Source organism: Talpa occidentalis, unplaced genomic scaffold, assembly GCF_014898055.3.
Source record: "Talpa occidentalis isolate TD23 unplaced genomic scaffold, MPIMG_talOcc4v2.1 talOcc4.3, whole genome shotgun sequence".
NCBI classification, from domain to species: Eukaryota; Metazoa; Chordata; class Mammalia; order Eulipotyphla; family Talpidae; genus Talpa; species Talpa occidentalis.
Window position 1 is genome coordinate 128,084,531 of NW_023603184.1, and position 21,583 is coordinate 128,106,113.

General features: G+C 34.4%; 1 protein-coding gene across 3 annotated transcripts in view; it reads left to right on the forward strand.

Moving 5' to 3' along the window:
• Positions 1-21,583, forward strand: part of ADAM23 (ADAM metallopeptidase domain 23) — a 159,433-nt gene that overhangs the window by 84,400 nt on the left and 53,450 nt on the right. For all 3 annotated transcript variants that reach the window (XM_037523920.2, XM_037523919.2, XM_054700020.1), the window contains exons 5-9: positions 9,498-9,580; positions 10,629-10,692; positions 14,567-14,639; positions 15,390-15,466; positions 17,056-17,121. In XM_037523920.2, coding sequence (XP_037379817.1) covers positions 9,498-9,580; positions 10,629-10,692; positions 14,567-14,639; positions 15,390-15,466; positions 17,056-17,121 — 363 coding nt within the window. The remainder of the gene's footprint in view (positions 1-9,497; positions 9,581-10,628; positions 10,693-14,566; positions 14,640-15,389; positions 15,467-17,055; positions 17,122-21,583) is intronic.

Consider the following 21,583-nt stretch of genomic DNA (forward strand, 5'->3'; position numbering starts at 1 on the left):
CTATATAGACTCAGCAAATGAGCCACCTTTGTAGGCCACAGTAACCTGATCCAAACTTCTCACTAAGAAGTTCAGTCTTCTATTTTTAGAGGCAGAATAGCTAATTGGCCTCCAGAGGTCACTTGAGGTCCCCAAAGGAGGAAGCCTTATCATTAAGACACAACAAATCTTGTATCAGTTGTAACTACAATTTAAAACAGGATATTTCAACTCTGGCAAGAAAAGTGTTTATTGCAGTTTGTTTTCGTGTTCATGGTTTTATTCATGACCCATTTTCTCCAAAATAGTTCATATATCCAAACATACTTGCTTCACATATAATGGATTAATTGTAACAGTTTGTTTTAATGTGTCTCCATATATCTATTTATGTAGATATATAGATAAATCCCCCAAAGCCAGGTGATATGGTAAATATTACCTTACTGCAGCTTCCCACCATAGAAATAATATAAGCATTTTATCATGCATTAAAAAATCTTCCAAACTTTTATTTTTTAAAAAATGCATATTATTTCCAACTTATCTGCTGTAATTATTTAAAAAGCCATAGTAGCAGATAAATAGATTGCTTCTAGTGTTTTGCTACATACAGATAACTCTAAGAAAAGGTCTTCCCAATACATCTTGGACACATCTTTAATAATTACTTAAGGATTCATTGATAATGGTATTTTTGGAGCAAAGAGTTGGTACATTTTTCTAAGGCTTTTGATATATATTTGGAGTTTTTCTTCCTGAAAGTTTGTCAAAATTCAACCCTCCCATGAAGTATAATTACCTATATATTTTTAAAAGCATTTAAAAACATTTCATATTATCTTCCATGTTGTTTAAGAAAATCTTTGTAAGGAGTACCAGAAAAGGAAATTAACATGTAAGAATGGCTAAGTTTTAAGTACTCAGTTACAGATGAGTAAATAAAGAAGATGTGGTATATATACACAATGGAATACTACTCAGCCATAAAAAATGATGAAATCTTGCTATTTGCAACAATATGGATAGAACCTGAGAGGTATATGCTAAGCAAAATAAATCAGAAGGGAAAAGACAAATACTGGATGATTTTACATATATGTTGAATATTGAGAAACAAAGCAATGTTGAATATAGAGAAACAAAGCAAAGAATAGATGAAAAGAAACCAAAATGAACTCTTGAAATCTGACTGCAGAATGAAGGCTACCCAAAGGGCTGGGAGTGGAAGCAAATAGTGAACTATGGTGGAGGATTATTGTGCCTTTCACATAACATTGTGTGTTATGGAAACATCCATTTGTAGAGATGAAAAACTATATCTCTAACACTAGATTGTAGACAGTGTTTTAAATCAACATTACCTCTAAAACATTTTAAAAAATGGTTAGGTTAAGTAAGGCCATTTAGTGCAAACTTTCTTTCAAAGATCTCAAACTATTTAGACAAAAGCACATGTACCCAATACCTACAACATACACTACTATTCACATGTCTATAACAGAATCATTAAGAGTCTATTTGGGGCCTCCCCGGTGGCGCAGCGGTTGAGCGCTGGGTTGCGAAGCTGTCCACAGCTTCTGCAGCGCCAGTTCGATCCCCGGCCACTGGCAAGGGTCCCACATGGCGCGCAGACCTCTCATGCCACCCGCTGCTCCCCTCAGCAGTGTATTTTGTCAATCTGCCTGTTCTGCTCCCTACTCTGGCTCTGGTGAATTCTCTCACCCTCCCGCGCTTCTGACTGTACCCAGTGCTTGTATAAATAAATAAATAAATAAATAAATCTTTTTTTTTTTAAAAAAAAAGAGAGTCTATTTGACTTTGTAGCTAAATATAAATGTAGACATTGGAAGTATTTTGGGAGTTAGTTCCAAAGTAAATAATGAATCCACACTTTGAAAAAGATTTTTAAGTTTTCCCAATTTACTGTTGCCAAACTGCTATCTAGTTCCCACTTCTAGCTAAGAAGAGGCTATTGTCTTAGGCTTCAACTTAAAAAAAAAAATTGGTTTACACCATTGTTTGTGTATTAAAAGCATAGGTTTTAACTTTTATTGGATGATAGAGTGTTAAAAGGGCTTCTTTTCCTCTGAAGCAAATACAGACTTGGAGAGGTCAACATATTAGGCACCAGGTAATAGAAATGCATATGGAAGAACTTTTGTTCTGTACCTGTCAGAACACAATTTTTTGTTAGAATTCCTAACACAATGATTTGCATATAATATACAGTAATACAACTTTGTTGATTGACATTGTTGATTCTATTAAAAATTAGTTTTTAGTATTTCAGTTCTTATTGAAGAAATAGGCATCAAAATACAGTCTAAAGCAGTTTTTAAATTTAATATCTTTTTATTAAATCACATTTAGGTGAACCATTATCTTTAGGTGCTTTCTAGTACCATGGTTTCTCTTCTGCTTCTGAAAACTGCCACCTGGATAGCAGCATAAGACTAAATAGGCAGATGTATTGCTCCTCTCCCAATTTTCCTTTACCTTTTTATTCTTTGTTGTTACTGGGTGGGGAAAATGTTTCCACCCTCTATTTTCTTACCTTGTCAACTTCTTCTTGTCCCCTTGCTCACTCTTGTCCAGGGAGAGAGTTAGACTTGTGTGTGTAGTTCTTTCTTCCCTTTTTTGGGAGATCTACCTCTAGGTGACCACCTTCTAGGAAGAACACATTCTGTTCACTTCTCCATGCACTAAATTGTATAGTAGCAATGTGTGTGTGTGCACATGCAATGGGGTATTGGTTGTCCCATGTTTCTGTGTCTGGGTGTACAAGACTGGCTAACGGAGGGGCGCAGCATTAGTTGGCCAGTTGGATTCTCAGCTAATCTTCACTTCCAGTATAGCACTTTTGAAAATGAAGGTGAAGTTTTGATCTCTGTTTCAGTCTTGTCATTCTCTCATTTGATTTTAAAATTGGGTGAGTACTAATTAACACTGTCTGGGATGACTAATAAAAAAGATAGACAATAACAAAAGTGCTGGCAACTATGTGGAGAGCTGAAACTCTCACACATGACTGGTAAGGATGCAAGATGGTGAAGCTGCTTTGGAAAATAGCTTGGCAGTTGCTCAAAACGTTAAGAAGAAAGTTATGACTTAGTGATTCTGACTCAGTAGATATCTAAGTGAATCGAAAACATGTCTAGGCAAAAACATATATGGATATTCATAGTAATATAATAACGAGAAGTGGAAACAATCCAAGTGTCCCTCAGTTGATGAATAAATAAATGTGAAAGAGCCATGTAAAGGAATATTATTTAGCCATAAAAAGGAACGAAGTACGGGCACATGCTACAACACGCATGAATATTGTAAACATGCTAAGTGAAAGAAGTCAGTCACAAAGGACAACATTTATGTGATTCTGTTTACTTGAAATGTCCAGAATAGGCAAATCTGTAGAGACCAAAAATAGTGGTTTCCTGAGAAACCACTTTCATATAAAAACCACTTTTATATAAAAACTACTTTTATATAAAAATAGCTTGGCAGTGTCTCAAAACATGAAGAACTTTTATCCCAGGAAAAGGATAAAAGGGGGATGACTGGGGATGTATACAGGAATTCCTTCTGAAGTGATGAAATAATTCTGAAATTTTATCTTGGTAATGGCTGCACAACTGTGAGCATACTGAACCCCATAGAATTATATTCTTCAAAAGAGTAAATTTTATGATCTGTTGACTTCATCTCAAAAGAAAAAAATCCTTTAAGATTGGTCTCCACAGTTAGCTCCTAAATGAGCCATTCACATTCAACCAAAAATAAGGTATTGATTAAGCAGATTTTGATTTAGATTACTGTGATCTAATCACTATTCTTAGTGTTAGATATACATCAGTGAAGCAAACAAATAAAAATCCCTGCCCTTGTGGGTTCTATAGTCTTTTTCCTCACCTTTGTTCTTTTCTTTATCACTATAACTACATCAGTCTCCCTGAGTATTTTTTGTGCCTCCCTTATCAGGTCATCTGCATCATCAGCTCAAGCTCAGTTTTTCTATGGAAGCTTCTTGGCAGGAATTGTTGGGTGAAATAGGCCTCTGTGGACATGGCTCCTGTCCGGGAAGTTTTTTAAGATAACACTGGCTTCTCACAAAGCTATTTTGAGTCTGAATTGTATAATTTGTATGCACTATTAAAAATTTATATAGCATCGTTATTGCCAAACTGTTATAATCCTTTATTCAACGACTGCAATGGCATTTTTCCTCCATTGAGTTTAATGAAGGTAAATAATTAAACTGGTTTTGGGGTCTCAAGTTCCCCAGTTCTCTGAAATAATTTTTTTCAATTCTTTATTTCAGTATTCACATTCAGGAATATGCATTTAATTATAGATATCTTTTTCTATTACTTTTTTGCACCCAGCCTTCTGATTTATTAGTTAAGCATATAACTGATTGCACCCAGCCTTCTGATTTATTAGTTAAGCATGAAAATAGTGCCATAGTTTTATTACTATATTCAAACCTGGATCATAATATACACATTTAAGAGCTGAGGCCTATGCAGTGTCTTTTCAAATGTGCACCCAGACCTTCAGGAGTCCATTGAAAAACTGCAGCACTAGGTCACCACGAATGCCTAAGTTTATGAGAGTTTCTTAAGCAATGAAGACAATAGGAGCCGACTGGTTGAACTTTACAGAAGTCAATGAGATAATTAAATAGATACAAAGGTAGAAAATTTTTTAAATAATCAAAATAATAGGTTCTATTTTCAACTGGATCTATTTAAAGTAGACTCGAATGGTTCCTGTTACTCAATCAGTACTATCAGGGAACCAAATTTTTTCCCCCCTCCAAGCTGTTATGCCAGACTCAAGAGTTGTTATTCCCAGTCACTTATGATTAGAAGTGTTTTATTTTTTTATTTGTTTGGTAATTACTAAATATATTGTACACATACCCCAAAAACCTGGGAATACTCAAACCAGAACATGGAGTATTGTCACAAAACTTGGGGTACATTGTGACAAAGCAGTTTATGTGGTAAGAAGCCTGTGACTGTTTATTCTTCATAGTGATTGGTTATAATACTAGAATTTTCTTTTTTTTATTTTTATTTATATATTTTTCACATTATTTGATTTCTCCCCTTGGGTGTAATCCCCATAAAATTACCACCACCAAGACACCTGTGAACCGTCACCATGGTCTCTTGTACTTGCTCTTCCTTTCCCTGTTTTGATCCGTCTCCCAGCCCTCCCCTGCTGAATGTCTCTGATTTATAGTTTGCCTGCAAGTTTTGTCTTTTTTTTTCTGATCTCTTTTATGATTTCCCTATGTTCCTCCTATAAGTGAAACCATCCAATGTATTTCTTTTTCCTCCTAACTTATTTCACTGAGCATAATCCCTTCTAGCTCCATCCATGTTGCTATAAATGGCATGAGTTTATCTTTTTTGATTGCTGAATAGTATTCCACTGTGTATATATACCACATCTTTTTGATCCAATCATCTGTTCTGGGGCATTTAGGTTAGCTTAGCTATTGTAAATAGTGCTGCAATAAACATAGGAGTGCAGGTTTCCTTTCAAATTAATGTTTTTGTGTCCTTTGGGTAGATTCCTAGGAGTAGAATCGCTGGGTCATATGGTGGCTCTATTTTTAGGAGTTTAAGAAGTATTTAAAGGATGCACATGGCTTCTGTGTTTCATAATTCATTGGCATAGCCTGGTGGTGTCCAACAGGAGTCTGAGCTTGGCAAGGTTGTGGAGCAAAAGTCCCTTCATTTGAGTATTATCTGGCTCGTAGAATGTTGCACTAGTAAAAATGATAGGCTAGAAAGGAGGAGGGCATACTTCCCAGGTTTTCAAATTTCCGTTGACTAACCAATAATTTCTACTTCTCAGAGGCTCCATTTTTGTTGAGAATTCTGAGATTTAATTTTTAGGTTACTGACTTGCAGTTTTGAACCTGAAAATGCTGATTCCCATGAGGACACACATATGCCAAATGAACCCATTTTGTTTCTCTTGCCTGCTGTTTGGTCACAGCACAGCTCTGTGACCCACTATTAAGTGTTGATCTCAGAGTGACTCTTGAACTGTCCAAGGCCTTCCTGACTGGAGAAAGTAATACTGATTCAAGAACCCTAAGATGTGGGATTCAGTTGACGTTTTTCCTTGGCAGAGCCTGACTCTTTGCCTGACTCTGTATCTGTTCTTGGAGATAGTAGTTACTGGAGAGGTGAGTGTGCAAGGTGGCTAGATCCTTGGGTGGAAAGCACCTCTTAGAGCTAGTCAAATTTGAGGCAGTGTCATCATTAACTAGCCTTCCAGAGTGACTGCTCTGCACTGGCCTGCTCCTGTTACACTTGTTACCCAAAAGGGGTTTTATTTAATAGGAAATAGCTCAAGGTAATACTTTGCAATGGTATTTACAAAATGCTACGTGGATCTGGAGAGTTACCAAATAGTAGTTTTCTGGTAATACTTTCTTAAAAACTTGGTATAAATTTACTAATAAGAAAGTCAGAAAATGCTTCAATACTACCAATACTGCTACTAACTTAGAACTTGCTGAATTGTTTATATTGCTTAGTATAACTACCTAATTTAGATATTAAAGTTTTTTTAATGATAAACTCCAGGAACTAAAAGTTGCATCAAATTTCATTTGAGGTCCGAAATATATGGTGATCCACATTCAAATATGCAGGGAATGAAACAGTTCCCTTTAGAAAATATCCTGCTTGGTTAAAACAAGTAACAATGACCTTTATGCTGACAGAGCATCAACCTTCAGCTTCCAGTACAAGTGAATGAAACTTAAAATCTAAGGAGTTGGAAATATTTTCTAGGGGAATAAAGAATTTTTTTAGGGAAATATGAAGAAATACAGCTTTTCTTAGAAAGGTCAGGTAAATATGAGAGTGTTTGCTATGTACTTCTAATAATCACCTGATTTAAGATAGCCTTTTTGTGTGACAGAAAGTGCTAAATAACCATTTTGATGGAATTTACAATTACCTGTGGTTGTTTTTAGAATCATGTGAAGAGTCTGAAATTTAATCGCTTTATATTGACCTGAATTCTCCAATTGCTGAGATGTGTGATACCATTTGTCCTTATAAGTTCAAGCTGAATATTTGAGTTCAACTAGAACTTGACCTATTATATGGAAGTCAATATTTATATAGTAGTCAATCTATTATGTACATATTATATATAAGTCAGTAAATATTTATATATGTCATTTATATGCATATGTAGAGTGCCTTGTGTTCTAAAATATTAGCAAAATTATAATGCCAAATTCGATACTGAGTTGACAGGGGAGTGGCCATTTAGTGTGTGGGTGAACACTTTAGCCTCTAGGCTATTGCAATATAGTATAATGAGCAGTGATTAAAATAACTGTAAGTTATCCCCATAAAGTCAAAGTATGTGTAGTATAGTCTATTTAAGAAAACAGATAGTAAGCTCTAGTTATACAGTGTGGACTCAATGTTCATGTTTATCTATTCCTTCTAATTAGGGAATAAAACCCACTAGGAAAGACAAGCGAAGAAAAGACAGCCAGTGAGAGGTGTCCATTGAATTTTTGGGGCTAGAAAGCAGGTGCATGAGGGATTTTATGTTTGAACTTTTCCTGTTCTGCTAAGTTCTAGTGGGTGGGTGGGTGAATCAGGGGGATGCCCAGAAGTTGCAAGCCATTTCAAGTCATGTCACCCAGGAGCACCCTGGAATTGAAGGCACCTGACAACAGAAAGATTGGTTGAAAATGCATGGAGAGTATTTACGCCCCTGATCTACTCCCTACCCCATAGAGCCAGGAGGCCATCCTTCTCAGCTCTAGTAGAAGAGCTTGTTTTATAGAGAAAAAATGTAGTCTTCTTGAAAAGGGGAAAATGGATTTTTTTATAAAATATCTAAGATTAGAATAATATCCAGTTCTCAACAGCAATATTGAAAGCTATATGACTATATGTAATTCCTTTGAAATACTGAGAGAGAATAGTTTCCAATTTAGAATTCTTTACCCTTCCAAGTGTTTGATAAGGATAGAAAAATAAATTTTCATATGTGCCAGTTCTTCCCAATTTTTTCTTCCACTAATACTTTTTCAAGAAAGTCCCCAAAAGGGGAACAGTCATGGGATCTAGAATTCAATAGTGAAGGGAGGCAAAGCGTGATGCTAAAGAGAAGTTCTGTGTAACAGCTTGCATCAGTCCTTGTAGAGATTTGAAGGAAAACAAGGGGTGGGGAGTGTCTCCAGAATAAGGCATCTGAAGAAGTATGAACCTGTACCTCTAAATCATATGAAGTATTGTAAACTAATGCTACCTCAATAGAAGTAATACAACAATAATAATAAAACTACTGTTAAATGATGGAAAAAACAAAATAAATATGATAAATTACCTAATATAGAGGTTTAGATATTAGGTCAGGTACTAGGGAGTATGTAAGTGCTAAATAGATGCAAAAAATAAACAAGAGAATGAAATAAGAATTTGCAAAAAGATTAAAAATGGCCCAAGCAAGAAAATAATCATAGTGAAGTAACTATATAACTATTTACATAGTCATAATGGAAACACTAAGTATCAGTTTAACAAAAGAAACTGGTAATATGTATTGGAATGTATTGAGGGCAAAGAGGGGTTTTCAAGATTCTGTATTCAAAAAATAATTTCTAGAATGAAATAAACCAGGAACTAACAGTATAAATATTCTGTTCAGAAGTACACTAGGTAAACAACACAAAAATAGCTTCAAAGAGTTAAAAATGGTTGCCGCAGAGGTGGGGAGAGCAGGGGAAGGGAAACTTCTCTATTTAAAAAAAATATATAGTATAGTTACTATTTGACTTTGAAATATAAACTCATCTATTATTTTTTTTAAAGATTTATTTATTTATGCATACAAGAGCTGGGGTACAGGCCAGAGATGCAGGGGTTGAGAGGATCCACCAGAGACAGAGTGGGGAATAGAACAGGCAGACTAACTGAAATATACTGCTGAGGGGAGCAGCGGGCAAGACAGGAGACATCTGCTGCACTATGGGTTGCTCCCTGGCTGGCCGGGGATCGAACTTGTGCCGCAGAGGCTGCGGATTGCTTCACAGTGCGGTGCTTAACCCCTTGTACCTCCAGGGAGGCCCATCTAAAAAAAATTTTTAAAGGCAGATTTTAAAAGATAGGAAAACAAATAAGATTTTATGTAGTTTTCTATCAAAAACTATTACAAACACATATTTGAGAGCTCTCCTTAGTTAGGTAGAATACCTTATTCCTTAACCATAGCTGGTATCTGCACTGCACCCTTACATGCTCAATAAGGTATATATGTTGTATTCGTTATATTGGTGTCTTATTCCTGTGCAAATCTTTTCTCCATCAAATGTAATACACACATACTAGTTTTAGAAAAGTTGAAAGATTTCCCAGTTCCTAGGCCTATCCTTACATTTATTTTGTTCTATAAGGCATTCCAAAGAGTGACTCACAATGCAGAAGTGTAAATTAATTAAACCATCTCCTGTGTTGCAGGGTGGAGAGCACTGTTACTACCATGGAAGCATCCGAGGAGTCAAGGATTCCAGGGCGGCTCTGTCCACCTGCAATGGACTTCAGTACGTGGGTTTCTCACTGGGACAACACACTCGCCTCATTTGTCCGCCCTTTCTATTTTTCCTCTCAGAGATGTTTATCCAGTGACTTTTCTGTGTCCATCCTGTGTTAGGGATGAGATATGGACCTATGTACAAGGAGCAAACGTTCCCTGTTCTCTTGACACTTAGCTGTGCAGGAGAGTCATAGATTAAACATGATTACCCAGTCAATATTAATTTGGGATTTTGATAGATACTGTGAAGGAGAAGGAGGGGCTTTTGGGATGACTGAATCTACTTTAAAGTATTTCCCAGAGGCTGTCCCAGAGCACTTCTCAGTCAGGTTAGGCTCAGACTAAATCGGAGTTACCCAGGTCAGGGTGGGTGCAAATGAGAAGAACATTTAACAGTTTAGAGGCAGCTCTTATAAAAGCATCTGTAGGTACGTTTTAGTCCCAAACACAGTAACATTCCCTGTAAAGATTTAGTCGTGGCTGTGTGATGAAAAAGGATCTCGAACGTTCTATCTGAACACTTTCTTAAATAACTCCTGTGTCTCTCAAAGTTAAATGTGCCTTTCAATACAGAGTCATATTGCTTGATGGAAACTCACCATTTGTAGTTATTAAAAATACTTTTGTGTTCCCCTTAAGGATCAGATGACTGTAGATTATTCTAATCCATGAAGAAACTGTATTTTCATTTAGATGACACTGGGTTTGCATAACAAGAAAGTTGCACTAATTGCACTAATTTTTTTTTTAGAATAATAATTTATGAGGCTGAAATTGCATGTATAATCCTATCCCAGATTAATCTTTCAATCTGGCCATCTAATGTAAAAAATTATATCAGGTAAAATGGGTATGTTCCTGGTATATATTTTGATGCTTTGTAATCTAGTATTTTGCTGGGACCACTTGGGTGCATACAGGTAAGTGAATTTGATTTGGGTAATACAAAGGTATTTGTTCTGATATACTCTTTTATTTTTAAAGGCAATATGTAGATTGGGATTTATTGATGTTGCTCTATTTGTTAATTCTCTGTGTTATTTCTTGTGTTGTAGTGGTATGTTTGAAGATGATTCCTTTGTATATATGATAGAACCAATGGAACTGATTCATGATGAAGTAAGTCTGACTGTCGCACTGGTTTCTTCATGGTGTTTTACTCTTCTAACATTTTTCCTTTTGAGCAATAGAGAAAATCATGTAGATTTTAATAAGCATTTATGCAGAGTACTTTTTTCAAACTTAAATGGTATGGGTTTTGAAGCTTATATTGCACATCCCAGTTCATACAACAATAAGAGGTGATTAGAAGCAGAATCATAGGTGTTTTGATATGAGGGTCAGTTTTTTTCAGTTCCAAGAGGAGGGAAAATATTTATTTTGTGCTAACAAATTTCCTTTAAACTGGCTTTTATTCTCACTGTCTTCTTTAGGTAATTGTATGACCATTAGTATGTACTTAACTTTTGTGAATCTAAGAATCTTCAGTGGGGCAATGTGTGAATTGAAGTGTGGTTATATTGTATAATATTTAGTTTTCCTTTGATATATGGAAATAATGTTTAGAGTCAGGCACAGGCCAGAAATTATGAGGGCATTATACTAAGTGAAATAAGTGACACAGAAAGGTAAATACCATGTGATCTCACTTATATGTGGAGTCTAAAAAGCAGAGAACAGATTAGTGGTCCTACAGGTGGAGGGGCAGTGGAGGAAGGTATTCAAAAAATATAGGGCCTCCCCGGTGGCGCAGCGGTTGAGCGCTGGGTTGCGAAGCTGCCCGCAGCCTCTGCAGCGCCGGTTCGATCCCCGGCTGCTCCCTGGCCACCGGAGGAGGGTCCCACATGGCACGCAGACCTCTCCTGCCGCCCGCTGCTCCCCTCAGCAGTGTACTTCGGTCCTTCTGCCTGTTCTGCTCCCCGCTCTGGCTCTGGTGAATTCTCTCACCCTCCCGCGCTTCTGACTGTACCCAGTGCTTGTATAAATAAATAAATAAATAAATAAATCTTTAAAAAAAAAATAAAAATAAAAATAAATAATTCCTGGAGATCTAAGGTACAGCATGATGACTATAGTTGATAATATTATATGTTTGAAAGTTGCCAAGAGTAGATCTTAAGATCTTAAAAGTTCTTATTACAAGAAAAAAACTATAAGTATGTGAGGTGATGGACGTAACTTATTGTGGTCATCATTTTACAATATATACATTTATCAAATCATGTTGTGCATATTAAATTTACACAATTTATATGTCAATTATGTCTCAATAAAACTGGGCGGGGGGTAGGGAAGAAGTGAACTCTAACAGTGTTGCCCACAAATAGAATGCAACCAAATTTAAAATTTGATTTGTAGTAGTCAAATGTGGTAGTGATGACTGACTATATGCTGGGACCTGTTTTAAGTGCTGAAGAGACAGTGGTGAACAAAACAGACCTAGAACCTGGGCCTAATGAAGCAGATAGTCTACAGGGGCAGACATGAATAAAGAAGTTGAATAAGTAATTACGTATGATATGTTACTGATACATTCTAAGGACTAAAAACAAAGTCAAGAGAGTGGAATTAAACTTTCATATTAACTCTCCAGAGATGAGTACAATGAGACAGTCATTTTGAATAAAGACCTTCAGGAAATTAGGTAGTTGGAAGAACATTTCAAGAGAAGAGCAAATAAATGCAAAGGCCCTGAGGTAGGAGTGTCCTATGAACTGAAGAATTCTACTAGATTGGAGAGAAGTGGAGTGGGCGCTAGAATAATAGGAGATGAAGGTGCTGAGAGGTAATTGCAGGGAAGTTACATTAATGAATAAAAGCTATAATTGAAAAATAATATTTTGAGATTTATAGAAATAAAATATTGCAATAATTTGATGGGGAAAAGAAAATGTTTAGGGAGTTCAGATGTAGATGGAATTAATTTTGAAACAGATAATAGTCACTTAGGCATTGATACAACAGTTGAATAGGCAAAAATTTATTTTCTGTGGCAATGCATATATAAATATGGGACAAATATTAAATTTGAGGCAGAAGAGTTGTTAAAATTTAAATGGATAATGTTAAAAAAAATTTCAACTAATAGCTATAAAAATTACCAGATAGTGAAGACAACTCCATTTAGATAAGGACATTTTGATTAAGTGAAATGTTTTTTCCCCTGTTCCGATGGTAGGTAGATAACCTATATATAGCAAAATTATTTGACTCATTCAGCAAAAAAATGAGTTTGATTTCTGGCATTGATTAATGCCCCTATTACCCTAACAAAACAAAATGAAAAGAACAAAGCAACAAGTTCCTAAACTTTAGAGTTTTTAAATATGTAAAATGAGATAATTTTTCAATGAATCCCTAATAAGGCAATTTTGCAGATTTGATGAATTAATAAATGTAGACTATGCCTAGAAAATTGTTGAGAGATTTATAAATATAAACTGTTATTATCACAATGTTTAAAGCATGGGTCTTGCATAATCATATTCTTCTGATGATTAAAAGTGTATTGCCTTTTTCTTTTTACCTTCCTTCCTACTGTATTATTTTTGTTTCTGTACAATTTGCCCTTGTCTTCACCATTGATAGAGAGAAAGGAGCAGTGTTTGAAACTTTAGTCAGTTTTAAAAATTATGTTGCAAAATTTAGTTAGCATTTTCATTATTTTAGCTACCATTACACCTGTTAACAGAATTAAGACTCTCCTGTAATTGAATTTAGATTTTTTCAAGTTTATTTATTGTTATTGTTAATTTTAGTATGCTTTGTAAGTCAAGTAATATGAATAGAATATTTTAATGAGAATTCATGTTTTCTCAAGTAATAAGTAGTAAAATTCTTACTGATTTATGTAGTTACTTTATAATGCTCTTTTTAATAACCATTTTTCTGATTTTAAACTATACATTGTAGGAAATTTGGAAAAGAAAAGTAAGCAAATACTTAACTAAATAATAACTATCCAGGGCCTCCCCCCCAGTGGTGCTGCACGTTGAGCGCAGTGCTGTGAAGCTGTCCGCAGCCTCTGCAGCGAGGGTTCAATTCCCGGCCAGCCAGGGAGATACCCACATGACACAGCAGACCTCTCCTGTCTCGCCCGCTGCTCCCCTCAGCAGTCTATTTCAGTCAGTCTTCCTATTCTGTTCCCCGCTCTGTCTCTGGTGAATTCTCTCACCCCCCACACCTCTGGTCTGTACCCCAGTTCTTGTATAAATCTTTAAAAAAATAATAACTATCCATCTCCCAAAGATAACTTCTTATTGTTTAGTGTATATTCTCCCAGCTTTTAAATGATATATTTCTTTATTTTAAAAAAATAAATGGGCTCATTCTTTTGTCATGTAATTTTAACTCAATAATAAATCTCTGTGAGTCTCAATTTTTATTTGTGAAATGAAGATAAAATAGGTACTGTGTGGATTCTCCTAAGGAAATCCTGGCACATTCCTGGCACTCAGTAATGGAAGCTAATAGTAATAGACATTCTTAAAAGTATAATTTCTAGGCAAAAGATATATTTTCAAGGCTCTTGATAGAATTGCTACATTTTTCTCTGAAATAAGCTCCCAGTTTACTTCTACCAGCAGTTTATGAGGTTGCTTTCTGCCTGGCGATCATAATTTTATCTATAGTGTCATTTTTAAACATTTGCCAATTTGATGGCAAAGATTGATTTTTTTAAAATTTGTATTGTGAAGGAGTAGTAAAGCATTCAACAGTTTCTCCTGTGTTTTTTGACCATTTGTGTTTCTTGTGACTATATATGACTTTGAAGAAAGCTAAGACTTAAGAGTAGCAAAACTGAAACAATTGCATGATACCTAGTTTAATTAAAATTAAAGTTTCATGAAGTCATATACTTTTCATTTATGATCCTGGAAGATGAACAGATAAATGCTGCCATTTTAGGATGGACATTAGAAGAGGTTCTTGTGCTATTCCATAGAGGCTGGCTCAACTTACTTTTTAATTATCTACATTGTTTTTGTTTCAGAAAAGCACAGGTCGACCACATATCATCCAGAAAACCTTGGCAGGCCAATACTTTAAGCAAATGAAGAATCTCAGTAAGTTTTATTGAGATAGTCTTACTATTTATGTCATATCAGCTCTGACTTGGGGGAACTCAGCAGTTAGGCTCATTGAGGAGTGAAATTGGTCAAGATCTGGTTAGCAGGTTGGGTGGGCAGTGGAATGAGCTGTGGCTTTCATACAGTGAGGCATGGAGGGACATTTCCAATGGAAACTCTGAGATATGAAGTCCAGGAGGGAGAGCATGGGCCAAATTTAACAGAGCACCTTACAGTCGGGCTTCTCTCAGCCTCCCTGACTGTGTGCTGCTCTTTGCCAACCTGTAAGATATGCCAACCTCTCTCTTATGCTCTGGTCCTGAGATATCTATCTTAAGCCTGCTGATGTTGGCCAAAGTTTTAGGGTACGTGATATTCTCTTTGTTAATACAAAAAGTCTTTAACAATAATGCAAAAGCTTATGCCATACATTATTTTTAATTCTAAAATAAATTAAGCATGGCAAAGTTATCCTAAATTTTCAGATATTGAGGATCAGGTAGTTGTAGACCAACTATGCATTTTCTAATGTTTTCAACAACTCATTATGCTTTTGATGATATTTGGAAGAAAATGACTGTGACCATGAGAATGTGCAACGTTTAATGATCAGTGTCCTTTTTTCACCTAAGTTTAAGATGATATCTGTTATCATTGCTATTATCCCTTCACATAATATTTTGAAAACACACTCGCCTTGAAATGCTGTCAAGTATAAATCTTGCCATTTCTTTTCCTGTCACACAGGTAGAGAAGGCAGTGACCAGTGGCCCCTTCTATCTGAATTACAGTGGCTGAAAAGGAGACGAAAGAGAGCAGCAAATGTGAGTGTGGGATTGAGACACAGCGGGGCCCTACCATCCCTTTAATGGTATACTTCTCATCACACAGTATGTACACCTAAAACAGTTTAGACTTGGGCTACTAACGCCAACAACCAAAAGCAGCAAACCAAACCCTTATGGTTGGAGTATTACACGCACATTGCTTTTTTATTCATCTTTCCCTATTAGTGATATAAGCTGGTTACACTGTGCTATGAACCATGATGTCTACAAGGAAGGTATTGTTTTAGCTCTACTTTCAAAGTCTTCTTATGAAAATTGCCATACAATTTTGTCTCTTAAAGGTCCAGTTTTTTTTCCTATATGGTTTATGTAATATCATACAAAATATTTCAGCTAACTAAAAATGTAGGGAGAGGAGTTAGCTTTTTGAAATGTGGGCACATGATGCTTATTTCAGTAGGTTTTCTTTGAAGTTTTAAAATAAAAACTCTTTTACACCAAACTTTGAAGCTTGTTGTGTTTTTCTGAACAGAGTCAATCTATTTGACCATTAGTGTCATGACAATTACTAAATAAGAATCATGTGATTACATGATCAGCAACTGTCATGTAGCTCCCATGTATTGATGAGTGTGTGGGGGCTTGGTAACTGAAATTACATTGCTAGTCTTTTTCATAATAGATTAGAAAGCTGTAATGATGGGAACTGTTTAGTAATTACATGTTGAAAGCTGTGTAACCAAGAATTATTTCCACAGCATATAGATTAACATGGTAATTTACTAGATAACTTAATAAGTAATTATACTTGAAATTGCACATTTTAAATAATGTTTTGCTAAATGTATTTTTGGGGAAAAAGTAGGTCATAGCTATCAAAAACTTAGTTACAGGTTAAATCATCCTGTCTTTCATGAGCCTGTCTTTGTATTATGATGCTTATGGATTTTTTTTAAACTTAGATATTTCTTTTCACTTAATCTTAAAGATGTGGTCGGTAATAATAACTTTTATATAGGTTCTTGATATTTCACTATAGTCCACCTCTGTCAACTATAAACTGATCAATAACCATGTACATAAAGAAAAAAATCACTATTATTAATTTTCTAATTTTAAAAAAGAAAAGTCAAAATGATGGCTGAAGTACTTTGTACTTGCTCTTAAAGGATTATCTAATAATAGTCAAAATTTAGATTATAGTAATTTGTCGATGTTTAGTCCTTTGAGAAATTGCGTAGTTAAAATTAGTACCTTATTATCAGAATTTCACTCTATTATTTTCACGTTCTATTTAACTGCATTAGTACCTGCTCCAAATACACTGTGCTATTCTTATTAAATGAGTTTTCAGTAGGTTTACTTTGAAGTTTTAAGTCATTTTTTTATCACATTTAATGCTAAAGAAATTAAGATGTATTTATTTTAATAGAATCACACTCTTTTTAGTATATATAATTTTTTACCTATAAAAATCATCTGAAAACAAAGTGGTCTGTTTTATAGCTCTACAAGTTCTTAATATAATTAAATACAATTTTATTCTGAAACCTTGAATGTTTACCTTCAATTTATGGTCATTTTTTTTTTCAACTTCCCTGATCAGGTATTTTTATTTTTCACAGCCATCTCGTGGTGTGTTTGAAGAAATGAAATATTTGGAACTTATGATTGTCAATGATCACAAAACGGTAAGGAGAGAATCAATAGGTTTTAGGTCTGATCACTTAGTTAAGAAAGAATATATTTCAAGTCATAGTGATTTATTATTTCTCACTTATTAAAGACCAGATATTTAGATATGTTGGTTTTTTTGGAACTATTAAATGACTTGATTTATTTCATGGTGTTCAGAAAACTGTATCTTACAGAGTTTTTACAACTCTAAGCTTTCCTCTGTTTAATAATTACTATACTTAATGTACTAATTAGCTGTTTATATGGTGTCATTCATTTGTCATGGTTCAGAATTTTTATTCTCTACCTTTATTCATCCATGTATTTGGTCACAGCTTTCTAAGTTTAGTCCATATCTTTATTCTGGTAGCATGTCATTGCTATTTTATCCTACTAATTAGTATGCTCAGTGGCATGTAGAATTATAGGAGATAAAAATATATAATAAAGATTATGTTCAGTGAGACTAATTAATGATTTACCTTCGTCAAATATGGAAAGATAAATAACCTCATATTACTTCTGTCAAAGTAAAATGTAGTTCAAATTGTCATTTCAATGATACTAAATGGACATATATAAAGTACAAACATTCTTAGCTATATTCTAATTAACTACTTCCCTTATCAAATATCTTGGCCAAAGCCTAGAGAACATCTGTAGAGTCTTGATCAATAGACTGTTTACCAGTGTACCCCATACTTGTGGCATGCTGGTAAATGTTTAATACCCAGTTCTCTGAAAAGAAACCCTGATTTATAATGTTGATATCTGTGGTGTGACTGTTCCCACCAATTCAGTTGTGTTGAATATTATTTAATAGAGTAGCACTGTATTTTGTAAGCACATTTATTTAGTTTTCTACTATCTTTTAAATATATTTCTTGACATATGTTAGATGAAACAGAATTTATCACGATTACATATACTTTAGGAGAGGTCTTCCCTGCTAAGAAGGAAAATCAAGTGTTTAGGCAACCATTTTTGAAACAAAGACTAAAATATACATTTCTGAAGGACATTAAGTTGCTTGAAACACCAAGATAATTTTTTCTTCTGAATTATTTTTTAATTATTTTATGACACTGAGATTTTTTTCTCCAGCTAATCCTTAATTCTTAGCATTATGGCGTGTTGTGAAATTAAGGCTTTAGAAACCTCAGCTGTTTTCAACATTTATTATGCAAGTACTTTTAAAGTAGTGGAAATAATAATTAAGATATTTATACAATACCTTTAAATTCACAAAGTGCTTTCACATATAGCTGGTAAATGATATAATTAGTTTTCAAACCCATGACTTGTAATTGCAAATATTTTGTTCAACCACAATCTATTAAGAAGATACAGGAAGCCATCAACCAGAGTGCAAATCTCAGTAACTGTACAAAGTAGGAAACTTTTAACTATAGAGTTTGAATTTATTTTTCAATCCTTTTAAATTGGAAGCATTTTAATCATCTTCTCTTTATCACATGAATAATAAAATAGTACCTTTCTTTAAAATAATTGTCTTTATAGATGGAAAAATCTACAGATTATGCCATATGTTTTGTAATAATGTTACTTTATTCAGACTGCCAAATCTTTTTAATGGTAAACTGGGTAATTAATTTTATTACTATTATTAGAATGAGTGAGGACTAGAAATGGTATGTCCATTTACCTTTGAAATCAGAAAAACTGTAATTGTACTTATGTTATGAAATGAAAAAAACAAAACAAAACAGCTGTATCCTGGAATGGTAATAATGTCTGAAGTAGAAAGAAATTACATAAGATATTTTACTATTTAAATAAATGTTCATCTAGAATAGTAAAACTAAATATAATCCTTTTGTGGAAGACCAGGTTACCACCTAGTCCATAAGAATCCCAAATGAGTGTGTCATTTTCCATGAATATTTTTCTTTTGAGAGTTAAGAAGAGTTCTTTTTCAAGGGATGTGTTCTATGAGATGAAGGTAGTTTATGAATTTGATAGCCATAAAAAAGTAGTAAGTCAGTATGTGGATTAGATGATTCTATTTACACACTGCAAGTAACACTGCACTAGAGTAATTAACATCTGTATTTTAATATCTGGAGAATTGCTGTTGGGTTTTAGAATGATCATTCCACTGAGATTACCCATCTCAAAATCTTTTAGATGAGGCAGCACATTTATTTTTGATAACTCTTACTCTGGGATTGAAAATCAAGCTCTAATTTAAATTTTTTTCAAAAAGCAAATTTCTTAAGGATTGTATTTGTTCATGAAGGAAAAGCAAATCTGCCACTTTGAATTGAATTACTTTCATCAAAAAATATGAAAATAAGTTTTATCATAAATGGATATCATACATTTTTCTTTGTATGCAAAATTGGTTCTAATTCATACAGGAAATAGAAACAGCCTCCCTACATTTGTGTTCCAGCTTTCCTCTTCAATTCAGAGTAACCTAATATTGACTTCCTGAGAAAATGCAGATACCTTATTTTGAACAAGCATCATATCAGCAGTGGCTTTCAATTGGAAAAGAGAAATTCCTCAGTTTTGTAGAAAGCACCTTAATGAGTGAAAGGCAGAACCTAATTTGTGAGATAATTATAGCCTTGGTAAAGATTTGCAAACATTTCTTTGAGCCACATAAGCTAAATGTACATATTAAAAACATTATTCTGACAAAAAAATGGGTTGAGATATTTTAAAGAGCATAAAAATGGATGTTATGCTTATTTTTTTGCCATATTCTTACAAAGAAATCCGTAAGTGCAAATATGTAGTGATAACAAAGTTTTCAACTTAAATCTCATTTGATTTTTTAATTAAACAATTATAGTCTATAGATACTTGACAAATTATGACTTCTCACCAACAATCATGAGGTGTTAGGAATATACATAAACTATTTTATAAGAATTATTAACTGAATAAGTTTATCTTTCATCACAACACAAAGTAGGTTTTGAACTTCAACTCTCTGATCTTGGAGAAGTTATTTGTCTCTCAGAGCTTCATTTTCCACATTTCTAATGTGGAGGTAATAAAACTCACCTCAAGGTGTTATGTGGAGCAAATATTTCTAGTAGGAGAAACACATTATGGTTCCTTAATGAATCCTAGTTGCTTAATTAAATGGAGCTTCACGTGAACAAATCTCATGATCATTGTTCTGGCCTTACCTTAGTTCTCTCTCAGCAGTATTGGACATGGCTGCTCTCTCCTTTTTGAAATATTATCTTCATCTCTTGATCTCAGTGACCCAATAACTCTTCCAGTTCACTGACAGTTTCTTCTTAATCCTTTACTTCTGGCCTCTGGAACTGTGGGAGTGCTCCAGAGGCTGTCTTTTTTTTTTTTTTTTTTTGCTATATTCTCCTCCTAAAGTGATCACCTCTAGTATCAAGACTTCAGATTCTTCACTCTCTGCTTTATTTCTCTAACCTTCTGAGCTTCATACTTACATATTCAACAGCCTACTTGACATCCACACTTCAATATCAATAGGCATCTCAATTTAACATTTCTTATTCAGAACTTGAGTTCCTTAGTCCTAAGTTTCTCACCCCGTGGTCTTTCTCTCTTTCAGATGGCAGCTATTCAAGTTCAAAACCTAGGAGTTCTCTTTTGTTCTTTTCCCTACTCTTCCACGCCCTATTTATCAGCCAGTCTTGGGAATTCTTGATAGTGTATCTTAAATCCACTCATTTCTTTCCACAGATGGCCAGCCTTTGTTATCTTCTACCAATAGGTCTTTCTGCTTCCATTTTTTACCCTGTCTGATCGATTACACATCATATTTTCCATGGTCAGTACCCTATAACAAACAGGAAGTCTCCAAAAAGGAAAATTAATGTTCAGAAACAAAATAAATTCATCATAATAGGTGTATAACACCACTGCATTTATAATGGGTATCAGCTAACATTTTTCTTTGGTTTTTATGATGCATACTTGTTAATGTCAAGACTGTTTTTTAACATGCTATTCAGTGGCATTTAGTACCTTTACTGTGTCATAGAACCATTAGCTCTGTCTAGTTCCAAAGTAGTCTTATTACCTCGTAGGGACATAAAGTTGCAACTTTTGCTTTTAGTTTTAATAATACCATCAAAAATTATGAATGATTTTAATGAATTCCTTAATGAATTCATTCAGTGTGTAGAATTTGCTAGACAATATAAAACACTGAGCTGTTTATAGCAACTTCTTCATGATATGTTTAAAGCATCTGTTAAAAACACCTAAAAAGTTCGCAGTCACTGACTTTTAGGGGTCAGTTTTGCTGAAGTGTGCTATGACAGAGCACATGAAGACTGCTTTGGCAGCTCATGATCCCCAGTGGGGGCAGCAACACAAAGTAGTAGTGATGTTGTCTGAGTCTCTTTGAGCTTTCATAAAAAAAAAAAAAAAAAAAAACAACAGGAATTTATTTCTCACAGTTCTGGAAGCTAGGAAGTCCAAGTTCAAGGTTCTGACATGGTTGCTTTCTGG